We start from the raw sequence: 19783 nt of genomic DNA on the forward strand, positions 1-19783 counted from the left end.
TCCGGAAGAACGTCATTCATCGGTGATTGAATGAAACAGAAGGAAAACTCCAACCAAAATTTAATTTAAGAACCCGACGTTTCGGAGCCCGACCGGCTCCTGCTTCAGAGTAGAGATGGCGTAAGGCGTAGCCGTGCCTATATGCGTTTTTGGCGCTTTGACAGGCGCGCAGACACTATTCGTAGACTCTGTGCGTAAACGGCTGGAAGTGCCCCTGGCGAACGATTGATGTTACCCGGTGTCTTCTGGATCTGCCGGGACTGCATAAGGAGCCGCCGCCGGTGGTTCTTTTCTCTCTTCAAGGCGGCAACACCGTGGAGGCTAAACCGGTGATCAAAAAGCTCGCAGTGTTCTGCCGCCGCGCTGCGCTCTCTGTTTAGATTGCGAAGGTCATTCTTGTGTTGACGACCACAAAAGGATTACCTTCGCCAGAAAAGTATGATGCACAAGATTTTCAAGCCTTTTTATCTACTGCCGCCCGATTCATGGCCCATCTGCCGCAGTGGGTTGAGACATGCCATAGGCATCAAACCAAACCAAACCTTCGTCTGTGTAAGGGCAAGAGAAACGCTGTTCACAATATTCTAAGTTGCACCTACTTGTAAATCTCAAGTGGGTAAAATTAACCTGTTATAAACTCCTCCCTATTGTACCAATAACTTGTGAAAATGAAATTTCAGTAGGAGGTCACGTAAACAATCGAACGATTGTACACTACCACGCTGTGTGTGTGTGTTTGTGTATGGGTTTGCGAAACCCTTTCTACGTTTGCTCAGAGTAGGCGCGAACGCAGAAATTTACTATAGGTTCGCTATTTGAAAACCCTGCACACTTTAGCAACGCCTTTATGCGTCAGTCTCTAACACGGACAGTTCACAGTTGACATGGTGGTCAGTTTTAAGTCAGTTGTTAATACAAAGTGTTGCATTGAACTCAAATATCACCATGGGTGTCAACTGCAGAAGGGTGGCGAATTTCTTGGCAAGGGCACACAAGCGAAAGCAGAAGCATTGGTGGCCTCGGAAAGTAGGACCACATAATCCCAACAGAGGCAGCGCTGCTGTCCATACTTAGGTCGACGTGCTCGCGCGGCGCGCTCGATGAGTGCGCTGCTAAAGCCGGCACTCGTCGAGGTTTCGCTTATAGTGCTTGTGAGACGCCTGCCAGTACTATTAAGAAGCAGTACGTAACGACCGGTTGCGAATTATAAGTCAAACTTTGCAAGAAAGATGCAACGGCGCTTGCAACGCATGCACAAGAATGGGCACAACGTGCAAGAGATGCATTGTGATTATTTTGTGCTCGGGAGACGTAACAATAAAACATATAAAGCATATACTTTCGGTATAATGCATAAGAAAGGCAGAGGGACAGCTGATTTTTCTTGTACGTTGAATCGTGTAAAATGAGCATATAGAGGGTGTAAGAAAAAGTGCCCACAAGAAGTAGCACGCTGCCTCATCTACTTTCAACCCTGTAAAGAGACAAACTTACCAAACTGCTTTATGTTTTTGATGTAGTGCGCACGAATGCAATGCCAGCTTTCGCTCATTGCATGTAGAACTATTTACATCATCCTCCTTGAAGAGACGTACTAGCGGACAAACGTGATTTATAAATCAGTTCCTTTGCTTAACTTGACTTCTCCATTCACAACCCGAACGAACGCCGAACAATGAATGTCTGTACGAAATGTACTTTGTGCAGAACTGATCAGCTATCAAAAGTCTTGTACGACTCTATTTGTCTTGTACACGTCAAAGAACACTGATTGGGTACAGGGTGCATGCACTCTTTTATTATTCTTGGAAGCAGAAAAACGTACAAAAAGACAAAATGATTGATTGCAACGTCATTTTCACAAGTGTACTATATAACGTTGAGGACACTTGAAACGCGAAAAAACAAAGGGAAACTAAGCATCACGACCAAGCAAATTATGTTACATGACGAAGATTCAAGTAGTGCATTACTTCTCTTCTACTTTTGGTCCATTGCTTTTCTTGTTACACCAGATAATGCAGCCGTGTCAGCGCATGTAACTTGTTTTAGTCGGTTAGCCGCATCTGTGCTACGTTTGTTGGAATCAGCTGTACCCATCCTATTCATTATCACTTGAAGGCGCATAGAAATTGTTCCAAGCAAACTAACACGACGGAAGACGCCAAGAAAACAGTAGATTCTTCGTCGCAACGGCCCGCTACTGCTGTGTTATCCGAAAACAGGCATCTGATGACGATGATGACGATAATAATCGAGATGATGAATTTTCATGGAGGGTTTTGTTAACGGGTGGGTTGTTTTAAAGCGGCGTCGGCAGAGATAAACATTTATACGTAGTGATAAAGAAAAGGACGGAGAGGGGAAGAGTGTGCCCCCACCCTTCCGCTAGTACGTTGGCCACCCGACCTGCTCAGAATACTGATTGACCTAGAGTCACTGGAGTTCACCTGTTCCCTACAGAGTTCTTAATTTTGCGCTGTTGCCAAGTCACACACCCACTGCTGTGTCAATCTGTCTTTGGTTACGCACAATGCGTTGAAAACGACAGCAACCCCTTTCCTTCACTCCGTCCTCGCTCGCAAATCCCAGTGCTAGTAGCACACTGCCACCGCAGTTCTGGCACAACTTCTCCATAGTAATGTCGCTTTTGTGAGTGCGGTACTTCAGCAATGTAGATTTCGCCACGATCGCATTCACCAACCTCATGGTCTCCTCTTTACATACCTGTGTTTTTACGGCCCGTGTATACTAGATCTCCCGGCCCTCGTACGCTTGTTTTCCAAGAAATCTGAGTTTTCGGCGCACAAAGTACACCCACTTGCACCATTGCGTTTATTTGTCAGGTACATGTATCTGAACAGACGCGTGGGCCACCGTATGTCGTCAATGAGGTGCAGTCGTCGCTCGGAAGAGAGCTTGCTCCTTGCTTCACACGCCTCGTACGTACCCAACCCAGGTCACCTTGAATGGCCTTGATGGCATCGCGCCCATGACAGCCAAGGGTCATGCGGTCCATTCCTCGTAGCCCTCACGCCAACCGCTCTGATTTTTGGTGTCAAACAGGAGATTGAATTTGCGGATGTAAGGCCAGGAATACAAAGAGAATTAACACGGCAAGCTGGGCGAGTTGGTGATTGAACATGTTCCTATGTGTGGGCAGCGCAACTTGGACGAAGGACGAGAGGAAGTACAGAATACGAGCACAGACTAACAACTGGTTTATTTTTTCAAGCAACGGACTATAATATACAGAAAATGTAAACACGTGTCAAGTGACGTTTACGAGGGTGTTGGCCTATATTGCCATTCAAAAAAATCAGTTTCTTTATCCTGCAGAATGATAGAAGTCTGGCTGACGCATGCGCCCAAGTTCACATGCATTAAATAGGCCTCTAAAATCTCACGGTTGACTTGATTCATATATTTATACAGTAATGCCGTTTGTTCAAACATGGGTTTGCATGAGCAAACTCTACAATGCGCGGCCTGATTAGAACCTGTTTCATTCCTGATCACACATGGTGCTCCCTAAGGCGGATGTTAAGGCAGTGACCCGTCTGCCTAAAGTACTTTTTGCCGCATGAAAGGGGAATGACGTAGACCACTCCCACCGAGCATGCCACAAAAAGGGGAAGCACCCCAAACACAGATCGAAAAAGTTAGAAAGCACGCAGTCATCCCTTATGTACATCAGATAGGGCATGAGTTAAAAACGACAGCCATGAAATTATGGTGTTCAAGTAGTCTTTTCAGCAAAGAACTCGTTAAATAAGATTTGCAATCTTGTCAGTAGACCTAAACAGGCGTCCAAAGCTACGTGCCGCGTCAAACACTCGGGGCAGCTTGTGGCATGCTCGGTGGCAGTGGTCTCCGTCATTCAACGTTCGTGCGTCAGAAAGTACTTTGGGCAGACGGGACGCTGCCTTAACATCCGCCTTTGGGAGCACCAATGTGCGATCAGGAATGAAACCGGTTCTAATCTGGCCGCGGATTGTAGAGTTTGCTCATGCAAACTCATGTTTGAACAAACGGAAATACTGTATAAAAATATGAATGAAATCAACCGCAAGATTGTAGAGGCCTACTTCATGCATGTGAACTCGGGCGCATGCGTCAGCCAGACTTCTATCACTAAGCAGGATAAAGAAACAGATTTTTTGAATGGCAAGATAGGCTAAACCCTTGTAAACGTAACTTTCACGTGTTTACATTTTCTGTACATTACAGCCCGTTTCTTGAAAAAATAAACAAGTTGTTAGTCTGCGCTCGTACTGTGTACTTCGTATCGTCCTTCGTCCGGGTTGCGTTGCCCACCCATAGGAACATATGAACAGATTTCTACGTGTTGCGGATTGGCAGGAAACGGTGATTCGTACATAAGCTTTTCCAACATAGAACGTTTGCTGCTTTCTGTGATGCTTTGAGTAGGTTCTCCTTCTGAGTCACCAGCAGGTCTCTTGACGTCATTAACACCATAACGTGGTACCGGTATTGAGTGGTCCACTCTATCCGTTCACGTCTTTGCAGAGACATGTCGGCATTGGGCTGCGGGCCTGACAGCTGGATCACGACACTTTTTTGGCATTAAAGCCCTGGTCAAGGTGGATTTGGCACGTCAGAGATAGTGTGGCTAGCTGCTGAAGGCCACCGGCGCTCTTTGCTAGCAGTACTATAGCGTAAATGTCAGGCAAACCAGACAACGTCTAAGTCACGGAGGCTCCATCGTACGTGTGCCTGAAGGAATAGCCGACTCGAGCTGCTACAAGTGCTCGCTCCAGTACGCAAACTTATAGTACATAGAGCATTGGTGACATGACACAGCCCTGACTGAGTAGTCCCCGCATTGCCACAGGAACAGAAGGAGGAAAGTGCATTGAAAAGCCAAGAAGAATCGAGGAGGCGAACAGAGGCTGAGATCACCGTGCCTTCAACGCTAGGATATTAGCTGGCCCCACCAAATGCACTGCTACACAGGAGAATCGGCACTACTGTCTATTTTAAAGCGGATAGACTTTGTAGAAAATTACTTGTAGAAACGTTCATGTGCTTTACAAGTGTACCTCACGAACCACACAGGAAGTTTAGCCATTGTTCTCAGAGACCTCAATGTGCCAGAAAATTGCAATTTTGCGGGACTAGACGGAATATTGTGCGTAACGCGTGGAGAAAGTAGAAAGGCCGTGAGGTAATGGCGGTGTGTGCAAAAAATAAGCTTAATCAGGTGCTCAAGAGTGTTATATGACCGCTGTCTGCTATATTTCCTAGTGTTGTGAGAGAACCCCAAGTCATCCCCAGTTTACAGATTGTGAAAACGAAGGCTTGTTAGGTGCAGTAAAGGCGAAACTACAGCGTGGCAGGTCTTAATCGTGAGGTTTATGAATAAGTACTTAAGCGTCCTTTTCGCCTTAGTTTTGCTTTTATACAATGTTTCTTGTCAGGTGGTGAGGTGTCATTGGTGAATTAGACGAAGTACTTAAGTAATGTTTAGTGAAAATAGGCTAACTGTTATGCGTAAAGCATATGCGAGCTACCGAGGGCTAGGGTTAGTTACAGCTTTTGCATTAAATGATGTATTCAAGCGCTCGCTGTGATGGGGCGCTTGTTATGTATTGTATACTGATACGTGGGCGTCCGCATGCTCTTGTTTTCTGTCATTTCATTTGTCATGGTATAGTTTACCTGGAGTATATAATGCTAAGCATGCTGGGGTAAGCTCTATAGTTATTCTGAAGTTTTTTTCTCTGTATTTCTCTCATCCACGGATTCTGTGGAAGTCGCGTGGATTTCTTTTGTGACATCACGTGGTGGTTATTGTGGAATCACTAAACCTCTGTGGCATTTCACTTGGTTTGTCTTCGAGAACATCTCAGAATGCGGAGCACTGATGACTTCCGTTCTGCCAAATGTATTTGTTCTGCATTCATTAAAGGGAAGCTGAAGAGTCTGTCGAATTCAAGAGGACGCTCATATACGGATGCGGGAACCTTATAAACCATGTAGGTAAAATTTGGGGTTTTTTTTTTAGGAGCGACGTAATCGTCGGTTAAAATTGCGCTATAGCTCCGCCCCCCGTCGAATGCCGCGCGCTGCTGCTGACGCTGACGATGCGAGCGGAGACCGGAAACCGCGGTGTTGTGACGTCAACACTAGTGCTCCGTTCCTTCGCAGCCTCCGCGACCGTGCCTGTCCGTGCTTGTTTCGGCGTGCGTGCCATCGTAATCTGCTTCGATCGACCCTGCATTCCTTTGTCGGTGCATCTGCGTGTATGTACAGTGGTAGTCAACGTGCGCAGCATCAACTGAAGTGGTGGGCCGATCATGCCGGCTTTCTGTGCAGCCTACGGTTGCACGAACACCAGCGGCCGCGACGATGTTGTCTTCCATTACTTCCCACAAGACAAGAATCCCTTAACGAAGTGGGAGGCTGCTGTGAAGCGAAAGAATTTCAAGCCGTCACGAACAACAGTGCTGTGCTCCAACCATTATCAAGCACGCAGCACGTATACGGCCAGCCCTGCAATTCGGCCTGAGCAGTCGCTGTAAATGGCCACAGAATGACAGAGGACTACTTGCCACTAGCAGGCTTTCTAAACGCAGCGCGAAAAGATCGGAGCAACGAAAACAAAGATGGCACGAGTGTGGACTGGCTGATGATAACTGCTGTTGGAAGGCCTTATTAATACACGAATTCGCCCAAACCTGGATTTTGATTTACTGCGAGCTCCTTCGTGTTAGCACGCTGAACGGAAGGCGCATGTTTATCTCCCGCCCTTGACGCAGGTTTCGTCGCAAAGCGCCGCGAATTTTCTATTTGCACGTGTGTTGCAAAACAGCCTGCATGCAGCTACCATAACGCAGTGCAAATGTAGAGTTTGCATGTGCTGGAAAGCCGGCGCACGCCAGGATGCAACGCTCCCCCCTTCTCTCGCGCACAGCGAGAAACCGACCGTCTCACTTAGCCGACGGAATTCGCCGCCTTTACGACTTCGGTTACGAGTAGTGTGCGGATGGCGCAGAGATGAAGGTCACTACACGTATTGCATGAACCGGGAAGCTTTTCACGCGTTTAAACCGTCTTTGTAGATTGCCGACAGCTTTGGACAGCGCACAAATGCCGACGATCGCATACCCGCTTACGTTCCACGAGGAGGCATGCAGAAACACAACACTACAGTTGTTTGACCGGAAACGAGCTCACTAGATGGGCGAAAGATCGGAGAGATCACTAGATCGCTTTGCAAAAAACATACTCACCAAAGAGCATTTCCAACACGAGGAGATCTCAAGACTTCGCTTTCGTTCGCGTCGAAAGCACTGCTCGCACCAGCATCGTTTGCTTCTTCGAGAGGCCGGCTCTTCGCAATCGGCTCGTACATGTAGGGAGTAACGCCGAACTCCTCAGAAGAACGCAGTCTCTCTAAATTTTCCATTACCGTCTCAGAAAAACAGCACCAAACTACCTGGCACCACGCTTCATGTGTAGCGGCAGCGGTAGGTTCGGACGAACACTAGTGTTGACGTCACGAGGCGCCCGACCAACCACAGGCGGAAACGAGACGCGCGAGCTGGGCGTTTCCGCTGCTGCACTTTTCTTCGAAATAAAATATATATGCGCTTTCTTTCGCTCAATTTCGATACGATATTCGAATTCGGAGGGTTGAAAACCATTATGTACAGATGTTCACTCATTTTTTCTGGAAACCTTTCAGCTTCCCTTTAATTCTGTCAGGGAACGCGGCAATAAAAAATTGCGAACAAAATTGAGGAGCTTCGATGGGTTGTGGGAGCAGCCGCGAGCTTTTTCAGTGAGCGGGCAAGGCTCCTGGGAATTGTAAACCTGTGCTATTTTGGTGTGAACTCCGCGTGAAGGGAACATAAAGATGATCAGCATTCTTTAAGCAAACGTGGTCTTCCTTACTTTCTAGGAATTCGAGCTTCTAGCCTCAGTCCGACCGAAACAAAGCGAGAACAGAACATGTGCGGGACATTATTATTATTATTAGCACGTTCAGGCGATTATAAAGCATGTAACGTATGCCACGCAGCAGCTATTGACTAGTTTGACCACAGCTTCGGCTGAAAAAGAGTGTAAGTAATGGAGGATCGGAAGACAAAGCAGGCTACGGTGCATTAGCCATGCAGCTGCTGCAGCTACAACGTATGTGTTACACTATGCTTCCGTTGGTCGCCTTCATAGTTTGAGCATAATTTACCTATTCTGTTCCTATGTTTTCACTTTTTGCCTCCCGAAACATCGAATAACAAGTCATAAGCATTACCTTGCCGAAGAGTTTTCACCTTACTATCACTAAAAGTTATTTTGATTTATTTAGGTCCTTGCTGTGCTGCTGTTGTGCGGGAGTTCAATCAGACTTGAGTGATTGAATCTTGGGGTCCAACGTACCAATTCTATTCTATCCATGTGAGCGTGTGCCCAAAGGTACTTGAACAGTACTGCGTGTTTAATTTTGTTGGCCTATGATTGTATATGACGGTTGAAGAAGGTCGTCATGACACTGTTCGTTGTAATAATTGTGGCCAAAGAATGAACGACGAAAGCATTTTGCTTCGTGGCTTTATATCTTGAGTGACAGCACATTTATTTAACGCTTAAGTCACAAACAGTGAAGTGCGAGTAGCACAGGCATGCACAGTTCTGGAAGGATTTGAAATTGCAGCGTTCCCCCGGTATCCAATCTTTGCAACCGCCACCTTGAGAATAAAAGACAAGGAGGGCGTGGCAAGCGATTTGATCCACAAACACTGAGCATGCGTATCCACTCAAAAGAAAGCAGGCAAATAGTCAATGCGTGAGCCACTGTCTCCGATCTTATTTTGCGACAGTTCCCTCTGCATAACTCTTCTCAGCAAGCATTGCATATTAGGGTGAGAATCAGTGCTCTTAACAAGGTATATTGAACGTGATGCTTCGGTTCAGAAAACTTCAGCACATACAAAGCACCACTCAGCGGACACCAGCAGTGCGTTTATGACAGTGCACGAAGGTCTGTCTGTCAGGGCCTCTGTCACCAGGCAATTAAACGTGTTTACGCATGCACACATGAGCGATATTGGCGTGAAACAGTAACATTGAACTCACGTGAGGACCGCAGAAAAGACAAAAAACATTACGTCCTGCTCAGCAAGACTTCGGAAAAGCACAGTGACCTGATTACACATAAATAAAAAAACAAAAGTACTTCGCAAGCGAGGACGCGAAATCACATATGGGACCAGTTCTCAATGCTTGCAATACCAAAAGGCATGCGTTGTGTACAGTCATGAACAGAACACAAACAAGGCAGGTAGCGATAAAATAAAGGATCGCTTATTCAAGGCACAAAAGAAAGCGACACAATAGCTTCAACTACACAAAAAAGCTCCAAGACATGTACTAATGTTTCCCAGCGACGACCAATGGCCCGGAAACACTATCAGCGTAATTGTTGCCCTCGCAAAGGACTCAGCGACTATACAGAAAACCCTATCCGGTTTCAATCTTGATTGTGTGCACGATGAGTATTAAATACGTGTACACGAGCAGGACGCGACCGCCTAGCCGCTTCACTCGCGCGCACGTCCCTAGTTCAGGTGAAAAAGGTGCACTTCCTCCTTGGGTTCATCGGCGACCCCAGGGGGCAGCGGAATGCCCGAGCAAAGGCCTCCGAACTGCGCACGGCCTTGTTGCAGTCCACAGTTTGCGGACCGACGGCTCCGGGCAACGTGCACGTCATGTAGCACAAGGTCATAAAGAACACCTGGTCGCCCGAGAGACCACCAGGAATGCCCCGCGGCACTTCGTCGCCACCATCGATCAACGAGTGGCGGTAAGCCGCATAGGCCACCTCGACAGCGGGGATCTCGGGGAAGACGCTGGCGATTTTTCCGGTTCCGCTCTGGTTGTGCTCGGCGTTTACACCGACGTACCTCTGGCTCTTGGCCAGGCAGCCGTCCCGTTCTGCGAAACCCTTCGCCGAATCGCTGAAAGTGAATCGAGGGGTCAACGTCACGGTCACGGACAAGAATTCGTTGGTGGACAGAACGCTGTCACCGGACGGAACGCTCACATGAAATAGTATGGCCCCTGTCACCACAAAGATTTTGATATTGTCTTGAGTTTAACGGATTGCTTGCTTTATGCTTGCTGATTCACGGTTCGTTCAAAGGTAAGCACACTAAGACACATTTAAGCCCAGGCAACACTGCAAATCTTAGATTAGAGGGGCCATGCAACACTTTTCTAAGTAATCATAAAATGACCTAACTATTATAGTGCGTCGTCGCACAAATCTCATTACGCAAATTTTTTTTCGAATCCTTCACCTATAAGCGCAGTTATCTCGCCGATACCTGGCTTTCTCTCTTTTTGTCTCCGCTAGCGCGCTGCCAGCTAAAAAGCCTTTTAAGTCTTTTAACAGCCTAGCGCTCTGAGACGTCCTTTTGTGTATTTATCTGTAAGTTTTTTTTTTTCTATGAACTTAATAAACTTGATTTTGGTTCTCACGTCACCATGTTTTTTAAGCTTTTTCTTCATCAAACCTCGTTTTAGTTCTGGTGCCATCGCACAGCCGGAAGCTTACATTGTGCTTATGGATGAAATGTTTGGATTGTGGTATAACTTGCGAACAGCGTAGTGCATAAACATAAACACTACATGAGAATAAAGTTTTCACTAGTGCGGTGCACAACATTGCAAGAGAAAAATGTTGTGCAACTCGAACTCATCGATTCTGTCACACAAGTGGCTGAAGCTAGTGTGAAAGTAAATAATTTGTCATATATAACCAGAGCGTGCTATCAGGCTACATAGTTGCCATCACGAATAGACCGAAAAAGTGGCCTTAAATTTTTTCAGCGCACTCACTGCGATAGAAAGGAGTCGCCGAACGTGCCGCTGGGATGCCATCTGATCCCTTGACTGTCCAAGGAGGCGACCAGTTGCAGTGCCATAGAAAAACCCAGCCCGCCGTACAACATTGCTTTTGTGCCGCCAGCGTAGTAAAGAGGCTTGGTCACAGCGCCGACGGCCACCTTCACTGAGTTGCTTGCCGCGTCGTAGATTAGATACGGCAATGCGTAGTTCACTGTATAGCCCAAGATATCGATGCCGGGGCGCGGACGGTAGATGTCAGCGGCGCAGCGGCTGGACTTGACCCAGTACTCCGCGAAGGACGACTCGGCGCTGGGAAAATCTTTGTACAAGCTGTCGAGCGCATCGCTTTCCAGGTACTTCGCTGGGGGCCACAGCTTGAGGCGCGTGGATGACAGCTTCTCGGCGGCGAGCTGCCGGCTCTCGGTGTCCAGCCATTCCGAAGCGTTCACCATGTCCACTGCGGCCGAGACGAGGCTGTCGAAGCAGGCGCTGACGGTCGAACGCTCCTCTCGCGAGAAGAGCGCTACAGAGCCGAGCGCTATCACCAGGAAGCGGTAAGGGGTCTCCACGAATCGCTCGCAAAAGTACGGCCGATATATCGTGACGCCCTGGTCGTAGCGGTTCTCCAGGAGCCTGTAGTCCACCGCGGGAGAAAACAGCTGCACGAAAGACCAGGCTATCAGAGACAACAGTTCGGGGTCTTTGTACGATGCCATCACGTCTGCGAATGCCCGAAAAAAGCCCGCGTCGCTTAAGAGAACCTGGTCACTATGTTCCACGTCAGGCTCTAGTTTGGACTGCCTGAAGGCGTGAAGCCACTGCTCGGAGTCCACCGACGGCGTGTGCGCTCCGATGTCGGCGATTGTCGCCAGCACTGGATGCACGACGGCTGGCCGCATGTTTGTCAGGAGTCTTCTATAGACATCACCTTCCATCGTTAGTGCTGAGTCTATGAGTGTCTTGTTTACCGCAGAACCGTCGTGCTTGCCCCTCAAGACGAAGTGGAACGTGGCCCAGTACTTATCGTATCCCCCTGAATGTTTAACCGTGAGGTGATGTTGGTACATCAGGGGTATAAGGGAACCAGGATTCATAGTGATTCGCCAGTTTGGCGCAGATTCTAAGCGCAGTGCCCTCACTTGAAAAAAGAGCGGGACCTGCCACTTCAGCGCCAGCGTCATCAGTACTTCGAGAGCAGAGGCACTACCTGGCTCTGATTGTTCCGGCCAAGTTAGCCTGCATTCGTTGAAAAAGTTCCAGAATATCTCCACGTTAGAGCCGTACTCTGAGCGGTCGCCCATGCAAGACGAGTACATGGCTAGTGGCTTGAGGCCGGCGCGAATTATCTTCGACCCCTGACGTAGCACGTCATTGAATCTTGGGAACCACGACTTGCGTACGTCATCCATGGCCGAGTTGGAGTGTTCGAGGTAGCCCTGGGGAGGCGACCACGCAGAGCAGACGTAGGCGCTGAAGCTCTCGCACGGATCGATACTGCGGTTTAAATTGCCGAAAAGACGATAGCTGTGACGGAAACAGTCTTCAGTCTCGCACAGCGGCTCGGAAGGCACAGACCGGTTTTTTCGCATGAACATGATCGCAACGATAATTGACGCGACTGTGATGAAAAATACGAAGATGGTGGTAACTACGACTTGTCGTTTGGTTATCGGCACCCCTGCTACCGTGACCACGAGACCAGAAACACGCCTTGCCTGCAGCGAGAACAATAGAAAAGAGAAGTAACAGTAGTTCATCTGGGTAGTCTATTTACTGAACAAGAAAAACCTCCATGGCTGTTCTGTTATTCGTGTTAAAATTCATCGTCACTAGGTGTGTATGACTGGTCCTATATAGTCTTGCTTCACAGTAGTGCAATAACACTTCGAAACCTGATCTTGAACGCTCTGTATTAGCCACCGCGGTAGCTTAGCGGATATAATGTCGCGCTGCTTAAGACTAGGTCGTGGGATCGAATCGCGGCGTTGCGGCCACATTTCGATGGAGGCGAAATGCAAAAACGTGCGTGTCCCGTGCTTTGGGAGCACGTTAGAGATTCCCTGGAGGTCTAAGTGATTATCGAGTCCCCACTTCACGTGGTCCTTAATCGAATCTTGGTTTTAGCGTGTAAAACCCGAGACTTCAATTCTAGATACAGCTGTCTACATTAGGAGAAGCACCTACAAGGCATATGAAACCGACATGGCGAGACATACCAGAAATAAGTTACGCCATGCATAGTTATATAAAGTCACAGTTGCACTGTGTCCCCCGATGGCATAGGCATTGCGATTTCGTTGTACGGCGAGGGAAAAAAACTAGATTTTTAAAAATATCTACATCCTTCTTCTGGCAATCTGGGGCGATTACTCAATGCCCGTAGATGTGTTTTTACCCTAAGTTTCACAGTACAGCTGCAGGTGACTGTTTGGGTCGGTGATCCTTGATCTATGTTACTTAATATTAATAATTATTTGGTTGTACGTTCCAAAACCACTTTCTGATTATGAGGCATGCCGTAGTGGGGGACTTCGGAAATTTCGACCACCTGGGGTTCTTTAGCGTGCACCTAAATCTAAGTACACGGGCGTTTTCCCATTTCGACGCCATCGAAATGCAGCCGCCGTGGCCGGGTTCTATGTTAGTTGTCAGCGCGGAAATGAAGGCGCCATTCGAGCAATCATCTTGGAGCTTGTAGTTTTAGCGCGCAGCTTTGTCGCATCGAAGCGGCAAAATAACCCCAAATTCCGTTTAATTGTGCAGCACAAGCTACGCACAGGATAAGAAAGAGCCGTTGCTGGGAAACAAAACGCAAATAAAGTTGAAAGCGAAGCGCGAGAGAATGACCAAGTACCCGTGATTCTTCACATGCGTCGTATTCCTTGCTAAATAAAGGAGGGAGGTACTCGTGCATGAGTGCAGAAACTTTTCATATATCTCGAGAAAAACTTGTTAGATTACAAAAGAAATAAACATGAGGGTTCGCGTGACGCATGCTGGAAGTTGGAAGGGGAGAGAGCGAGAAATCTTATCAAACGAAAGCTTATTGGGGCATCCTCGAACAGGTCCCCGCACGGCCCCAATGCGCTCAAACGAGACGAAGGGGAGAAGTGGGCGAGTGGCGCGCCATCTGTCGGGCAGATGGCGCACTTGTACGGCAAGTTTCTAAGGCAACACCGCATTCACTAGAAGTGCTTTTGTCCCTCTTTGAACCATGGAACTCATGGCTGAGTGGTAGCGTCTCCGTGTACACTCCTGAGACCCTGGTTCGATTCCCACCCAGACCATCTTGCAAGTTGTTTTTGTTTATGAATTGCCTTCCGAGATTTTTCACTCATGGCCAACGCCACCGACGCTGCCGACACCGGATTTTCTGCGACACGAGCTCCTTAGCGCTGTCGCGTTAAAACCGTATCAAGCTCTATCCGCCATCGGCTTCGTTACTCAAATTGTGCAAGGCAACTTGGACATTAGGCCCCATTTCGCTGTTGTAGCTGTTACGTGTAAGGCCGCATGGGAATGTGTATAAAAATATAGATCACTGCCTGGGCGAGCAAAATTACCATTTGTACGATGGTAAATAGGTGTTATCCATTGATTTCACGTTTTTCCTTGCTCATCTTTGTTTAAACAAATGAATCTTATAAGCGAGCATCATGATCAACTCAGTTGTGGTATCATTAAAGCAGCCCATATTGCGCGGGAAGGCAAACCATCTGCAAGCAAACCATGTAGTAATTTATCTCTGAAAGAGCTGTCGTTTCGGAGACAGCGTGCGAATAAAATCTGGGCAAACAGAATGCAATGTTTTATCTAGTTTTGGATCTGTGCAGCACTTCTTTCGGATCCCTTCCTTATTTGTTTGCATTATGAAATCCGGATTCCCAGGTTTAAAGTCGGCGCTTGACCTTGTGTACCCTTCAGTTTGTCTTCGTCCAATGTAGCACTCTATGATCTTGAACAATGACTAGTGGTCTCTCCTCCTTTTAGTGAATTAATATTTGCATTACCAGATGCGAATTCCTTGCAGAGAGAGAGAGAGAGAAAGAAAAACAGATGTCTATAAATTAAAAAAAGAAAAATCTGCATTTAGTAAAAGGCAACCCCAGTGGTTTAACCAGCTAAGTGAAGAAACACGTCAATGGGGCGACATTAAATGTGAACTAAAACAAAAAAAAACTAACTGGGCTTTCTTTGCTTACTTAGAGGTCTTAAACGCTCAGCGCTCATTGATGTCGGAGGCAAAAAATGCTTAAAGCTGAAAATCTGATTTTTTTTTCGTTACATCAATTCAAACATTATGCACAAGCACTTCTGTATATTGATATACTTGCCGGTCGAGAAATGCTCCAGTTAAAGAGCTCTGTCTGCACAAGGCCTAAGCTATCTCGTCACTTTGTTGGTGTAGCAGGATCTGCGTAGAGCTTAGTGCAGGAGGATACTTTTATTGAGGTAGGAATGCCGCACTTTGGTACATAGGCGCCATACGCTGTCATGCCATGCCAACTATAGCGTCAGGAGCCCACTGCCTGCTTGTGGCCTCAGTTGAGGCATTCAACTGCAATCAGAAGGCGAGCAACGGCCACTGATTTGGGGGTGCATTCTCATTTATACTCGGCAAACTAGAAACGTAAAGGACCAATTAGAGGGGCGCAATTTCCTTGTATGCCTATGTCCCACGTACTAGAGTTTGCCTACTTGTCTGACGCGTGCTTCCTTTTAGCCTGTCTAGCGTCAGCCGACATCGTGACGAGGTCAAATGTCCGGCGGGCGTCTTGTGCCTTGTGGCTGTAGGACGCCGGTGTGTGACGCTAGAGATTTTGCAGCTCGGGGTTTGAGGCCATGATTATTAGGGTCACAATAAACTAAACCTTGTATTCACCCAGATATGATTGATAAAATCGGTAAATCCCTCCTAAAGACTGCGTGAGTAGGTTGCACATAAGGCTGCATATCTTATAAGCCAAATTGTTGTTTGGATACTTGCGCGCCCGCATCTAGTGCGCGCGTAATATAAACCAATGTAGGCTCCGCTGGCACATTGTGGTTGGAATATAAATCTAGTCAACAGAAGAACTTACGGCTATAATAGAAATGCCAAGAGGGACATGCCCCCGTATTCCAACGTTAATCAGGCGATGAAAGATATCAGTAACACATTTTCACATTAACGTGTGACACAATGGACAGACGATTACGATAGTTTCGCAGATGTCCGCTACGGTAATAAAAGAAGAGCAAAACATTACGCAGATACTATGTACTGTGGGAATCAAAGTTTTGCGAAGCATGTCGCGGGTACCTGACTATGGCAGTGGCCCTGAGAAGGCACGCCTCGACCGGCTCTGTGACTCTCTCGAAGAATTCGAGCAGGCGCTTATAATGCAGCTCGGGCATATGCTGAGGGTTAGAAATAAACTGGGCTCGCCTAGCTGCTCGATCATTGCGGACACCTGCCTCTTTCTCTGCGCTCCGCAGTACATCAAACTCGATTTGCCCAAATTAACCTCCCATGAACACAATATCTGGGGTGTGTTCATGAGTTGGTGCGGTTGGCGAAGAATCCTTCGCATTAAAAACATACAGAGTGGAAGCAAAGTATGGTAACGCCAACCTTTCCGCGAGTGCGTAAGGCAGACCGCTCAATGATCGTGCAAAAGACAACAAGATAAACACGCACGCATACACACACACACACACACACACACACACACACACACACACACACACACACACACACACACACACACACACACACACACACACACACACACGCGCGCACACGCACACGCACACACACACATACACACAAACACACGTGCGTGCACACCCACGCCCACGCACAAACGGATGAATATTTATGCGTGTTTGCGTCTTATTTACGGCTGCTAAATGTTGTGTCGTATTCGGCATGCGCAGTCGAGACGCTCCGGAGGAGCATACTAGCGAGTGCAGGCTCTAAAGAACGAAGTTCAACTCCTTGTTACCCGCCGTGGTTGCTCAGTGGCTACGGTGTTGGGCTGCCGAGCACGAGGTCACGGGATCGAATCCCGCCCAGTGCGGCCGCATTTCGATGGAGGCGAAATGCGAAAACACCCGTGTGCTTAGATTTAGGTGCACGTTAAAGAACCCCAGGCGGTCGAAATTTCCGGAGTCCTCCGCTACGGCGTGCCTCACAATCAGGAAGTGGTTTTGACACGTAAGAACTCCATAATTTAATTTAGAACTCCTCTTTATTGCAAGCTGAGCGGGCATGCACAGGACAGGGACCAGGTGCGCCAGCAGCGTTTTCCTGTAGCTCCATTGCCGCTTCGGGCGTTGTAGTCGGTGGATACCGGAAGTGACACTGAATTCACTATACCACACTATATTCATCACGTTGTCAACTCTCGAATACAAGAGCCGAAGGGTACGTGCTTGCGTTAATTACTAGTACCGGCAGCTCTTCTGGCTAAATAAAGGTAAATAATGGGAAGAGGATATATAATTTCATTCCTTATTAAGGATGGCGTTTATAAAGACAGTTTACTTTATAGCAATATATTCGGTTTGAGTGACTTAAGAGAGGGCCTTTCTTGCATCCTTCTAGCAAGACTTTAACGGTGATCTGTTTCACGCGGTTGAGTTTCGGCACCCGTAAAGGTTTCTCGCGCGTCAATTTCCCGGCACGCAGTGACTTGCACTCTTGTGTTTCCTTTATAACGGCTACGCTTTCTCACTACCCTGTAACTATCATCGTATTTAGTATCGCGCGCGTGTAGTGGCATTCACGCTGAGAAACAGAAACGGCCACGTTAGTACGACTGAACCAAGAGAGGCTACTCACGTCGCAATCGAAACCCTTGGACGAAAACCCCCTGGGCTGCTGTTCTTTCAGCAGGTGAAGGACAGACGAGAGGGAAGCTCGGGGCTCAAGCCTGGGATCACGTGGCCCCGACAAGCTTCGCGAGCAACGTGATTTAGAATACTCTCCGTGCTCCGCCGTGTCAGGAGCGACCAGCTTGGCGGTGGCGCCTGGGCTAGTACTTGAAGGCGCAGCGACAGACATTGTCGCCTTGCTGACGGTGTCAGGTAATTTCGGACGGCACTCCGTCATATTCGCGTCGCTGGCCTGATGCAGTGGAGATCTAGTGGACTGTGCAGAAAGTAGCTGCGAAGAACTGCCGTCTTGTTCCTTGACCCAAGTCCGATGCGAGGCGTGGGGAGTACTCTCGGCAGCGGCGGCGGCAGCGGGCTGCGATGAAGACTCGAGCTGCGACGAGTCGCGCTCTCGTGCAAGCAAATGGCGGTCACCTTGGACGGCAGGCAACCCTGGTGGCAGGCCATGGGTCTTCACGGGTTGTTTCGAGAAAGACGGTGCCGGTGACGCGGTGGCAGTGGGATCTGGCGGACCGCCGTTGGTGGAACCGTCACGATGTGCAGCTGCGTCAGACGCTTTCCGCTGCTCGTCACCGAAGGACGATAACCTTCCCTTGCCTTTCGTAGGTTCGCTCGTGGCAGCGACTGCTGCCGGGTTAGCCGCGGTGGTGGTCGTGCCTGCGAGTGGAACCGATTCCTGGGGGAAAGTCTCAGTCCCATCTTGAATGTCACCGCGGGGGATCTTCCGTTTCGCTTTGATCTTGCGCGAGGAACTCGAGGAACGAGATATGTCGCTTGTCATCGAAGCCGATGACTGCGTTCGAGAAGTGCGCAGCTTCTTGCTCCTTTCTTCGGTGGTGCGAGGAAGCATAGTTTTCTTGCGTATTCTTGCTCTAGCAGATTGTGGGAGTGCGCTCTTTGAGTGAAGTCTTCTTCTTCTATTGCAGCCACGTAGCTGAAACGGCGCGTGCAATAGATGACCGATTGAGACGAAGATGATATCAGTGTAACTGAAAAAAATTCTGCTCAGTAATTGCGGGAACTTAATGCGAATGAAATTAATATTCTTTAGAGGAAATGCAAGAAACGCGTAAACATTCGTCGTGATCATAAGTTTGATTTCAATATCGATTTTATGCTGAGTGATTCATTGATTGATAACTTTATCATTCCACCGAGCTGGGGTGCCCACCTCTTAACCTATACATAGGTAGGGGGGAGGAAGAAGCAGACCCCGCGGGTTGAGGGCGGTGAGTCTTCACGGCCTCAATGGCCAGGCGGATATCTCGGCGCTGGTCGTCTTCAGCCTCGCTCTGGAGCAAGGCCTCAGAGGCTTCTCTACTCTCAGTGTTTTCCTTGGCCTCTATTATTATTATTATTATTATTATTTCATGCTGAGAGCTTGCTCTCCGCCATCGCTACGTAGGCCAAAGCATTAAGAGATATTTTCATGTGACCTATGTGGCAGCGCGATTTGCAGAGTCGACGGCACTCCCTCTCTACGGGAAAGCGTTCAACCATGCTTGTCAATGTGTCGCTTGAGTGCGAATGACCGCGTTTACCGAGGTCGGCACACCTTTGTGTGGTAAACCTTTGTTGTATTAGTAGGAACCTTTCCACTGCCAGTCATACCATGCAGGTTACCAAGAACTTCCAGTATGGAGTTAGTATAACCAACTCTAGAGAAAAACCTGCCCATAGCGCTGATTCACTGACATCGCCAACCACAAGGGCGCTCAGGCGTAGACGACGAGCTGCTATTCCGGCGAGAGACGCGCAATCGACACGATGTCGAGCGTTTCTTAGCGCGGCGATGCGATCTAGTTCAGGCGCCTGCAAACTCATCCTTTCATGCACCGTAATTTCTTTCATTGAAATGTTATAAACAGCCATAGAATATTTCTCAAAAATATACGGAATTAACTTTACACATTGCCCATACGTATGTGCTACGCGTGAATGCTTGCTTTCGCATCATATGTTGATTATTTCTTGCTTTACAAATATGAGAGGTAGTAACATGACGGCGTCTTTGCGGTTGCCACTTTTC

At 48.1% G+C, this 19783-nt stretch overlaps 1 protein-coding gene across 1 annotated transcript; it reads right to left on the reverse strand.

Annotated features, from left to right (window-relative positions):
- Positions 1-9589: 9589 nt before the first annotated feature.
- On the reverse strand, positions 9590-18535 carry LOC140216574 (endothelin-converting enzyme 1-like). The gene is made up of 3 exons (XM_072286942.1): positions 17702-18535; positions 10867-12590; positions 9590-9983 (listed from the first exon to the last, which is right to left on the reverse strand). The coding sequence occupies exons 1-3, from the start codon at positions 18533-18535 to the stop codon at positions 9590-9592; spliced, it is 2952 nt and encodes a 983-aa protein (XP_072143043.1).
- Positions 18536-19783: the final 1248 nt, after the last annotated feature.

Source organism: Dermacentor andersoni, chromosome 3 (genome assembly GCF_023375885.2).
Source record: "Dermacentor andersoni chromosome 3, qqDerAnde1_hic_scaffold, whole genome shotgun sequence".
NCBI classification, from domain to species: Eukaryota; Metazoa; Arthropoda; class Arachnida; order Ixodida; family Ixodidae; genus Dermacentor; species Dermacentor andersoni.

Bases quoted from the DNA above. Each gene is read 5' to 3' on its own strand.
- LOC140216574 (XM_072286942.1), bottom strand. From the start codon at position 18,535: ATGACAAGCGACATATCTCGTTCCTCGAGTTCCTCGCGCAAGATCAAA. The intron at 12,591-17,701 runs GTGAGTAGCCTC...TTCTCGCTGCAG, and splicing joins CCAAGGGTTTCGATTGCGAC to GCAAGGCGTGTTTCTGGTCT. The intron at 9,984-10,866 runs GTGAGTGCGCTG...ATTCACTTTCAG, and splicing joins GGCGACTCCTTTCTATCGCA to CGATTCGGCGAAGGGTTTCG.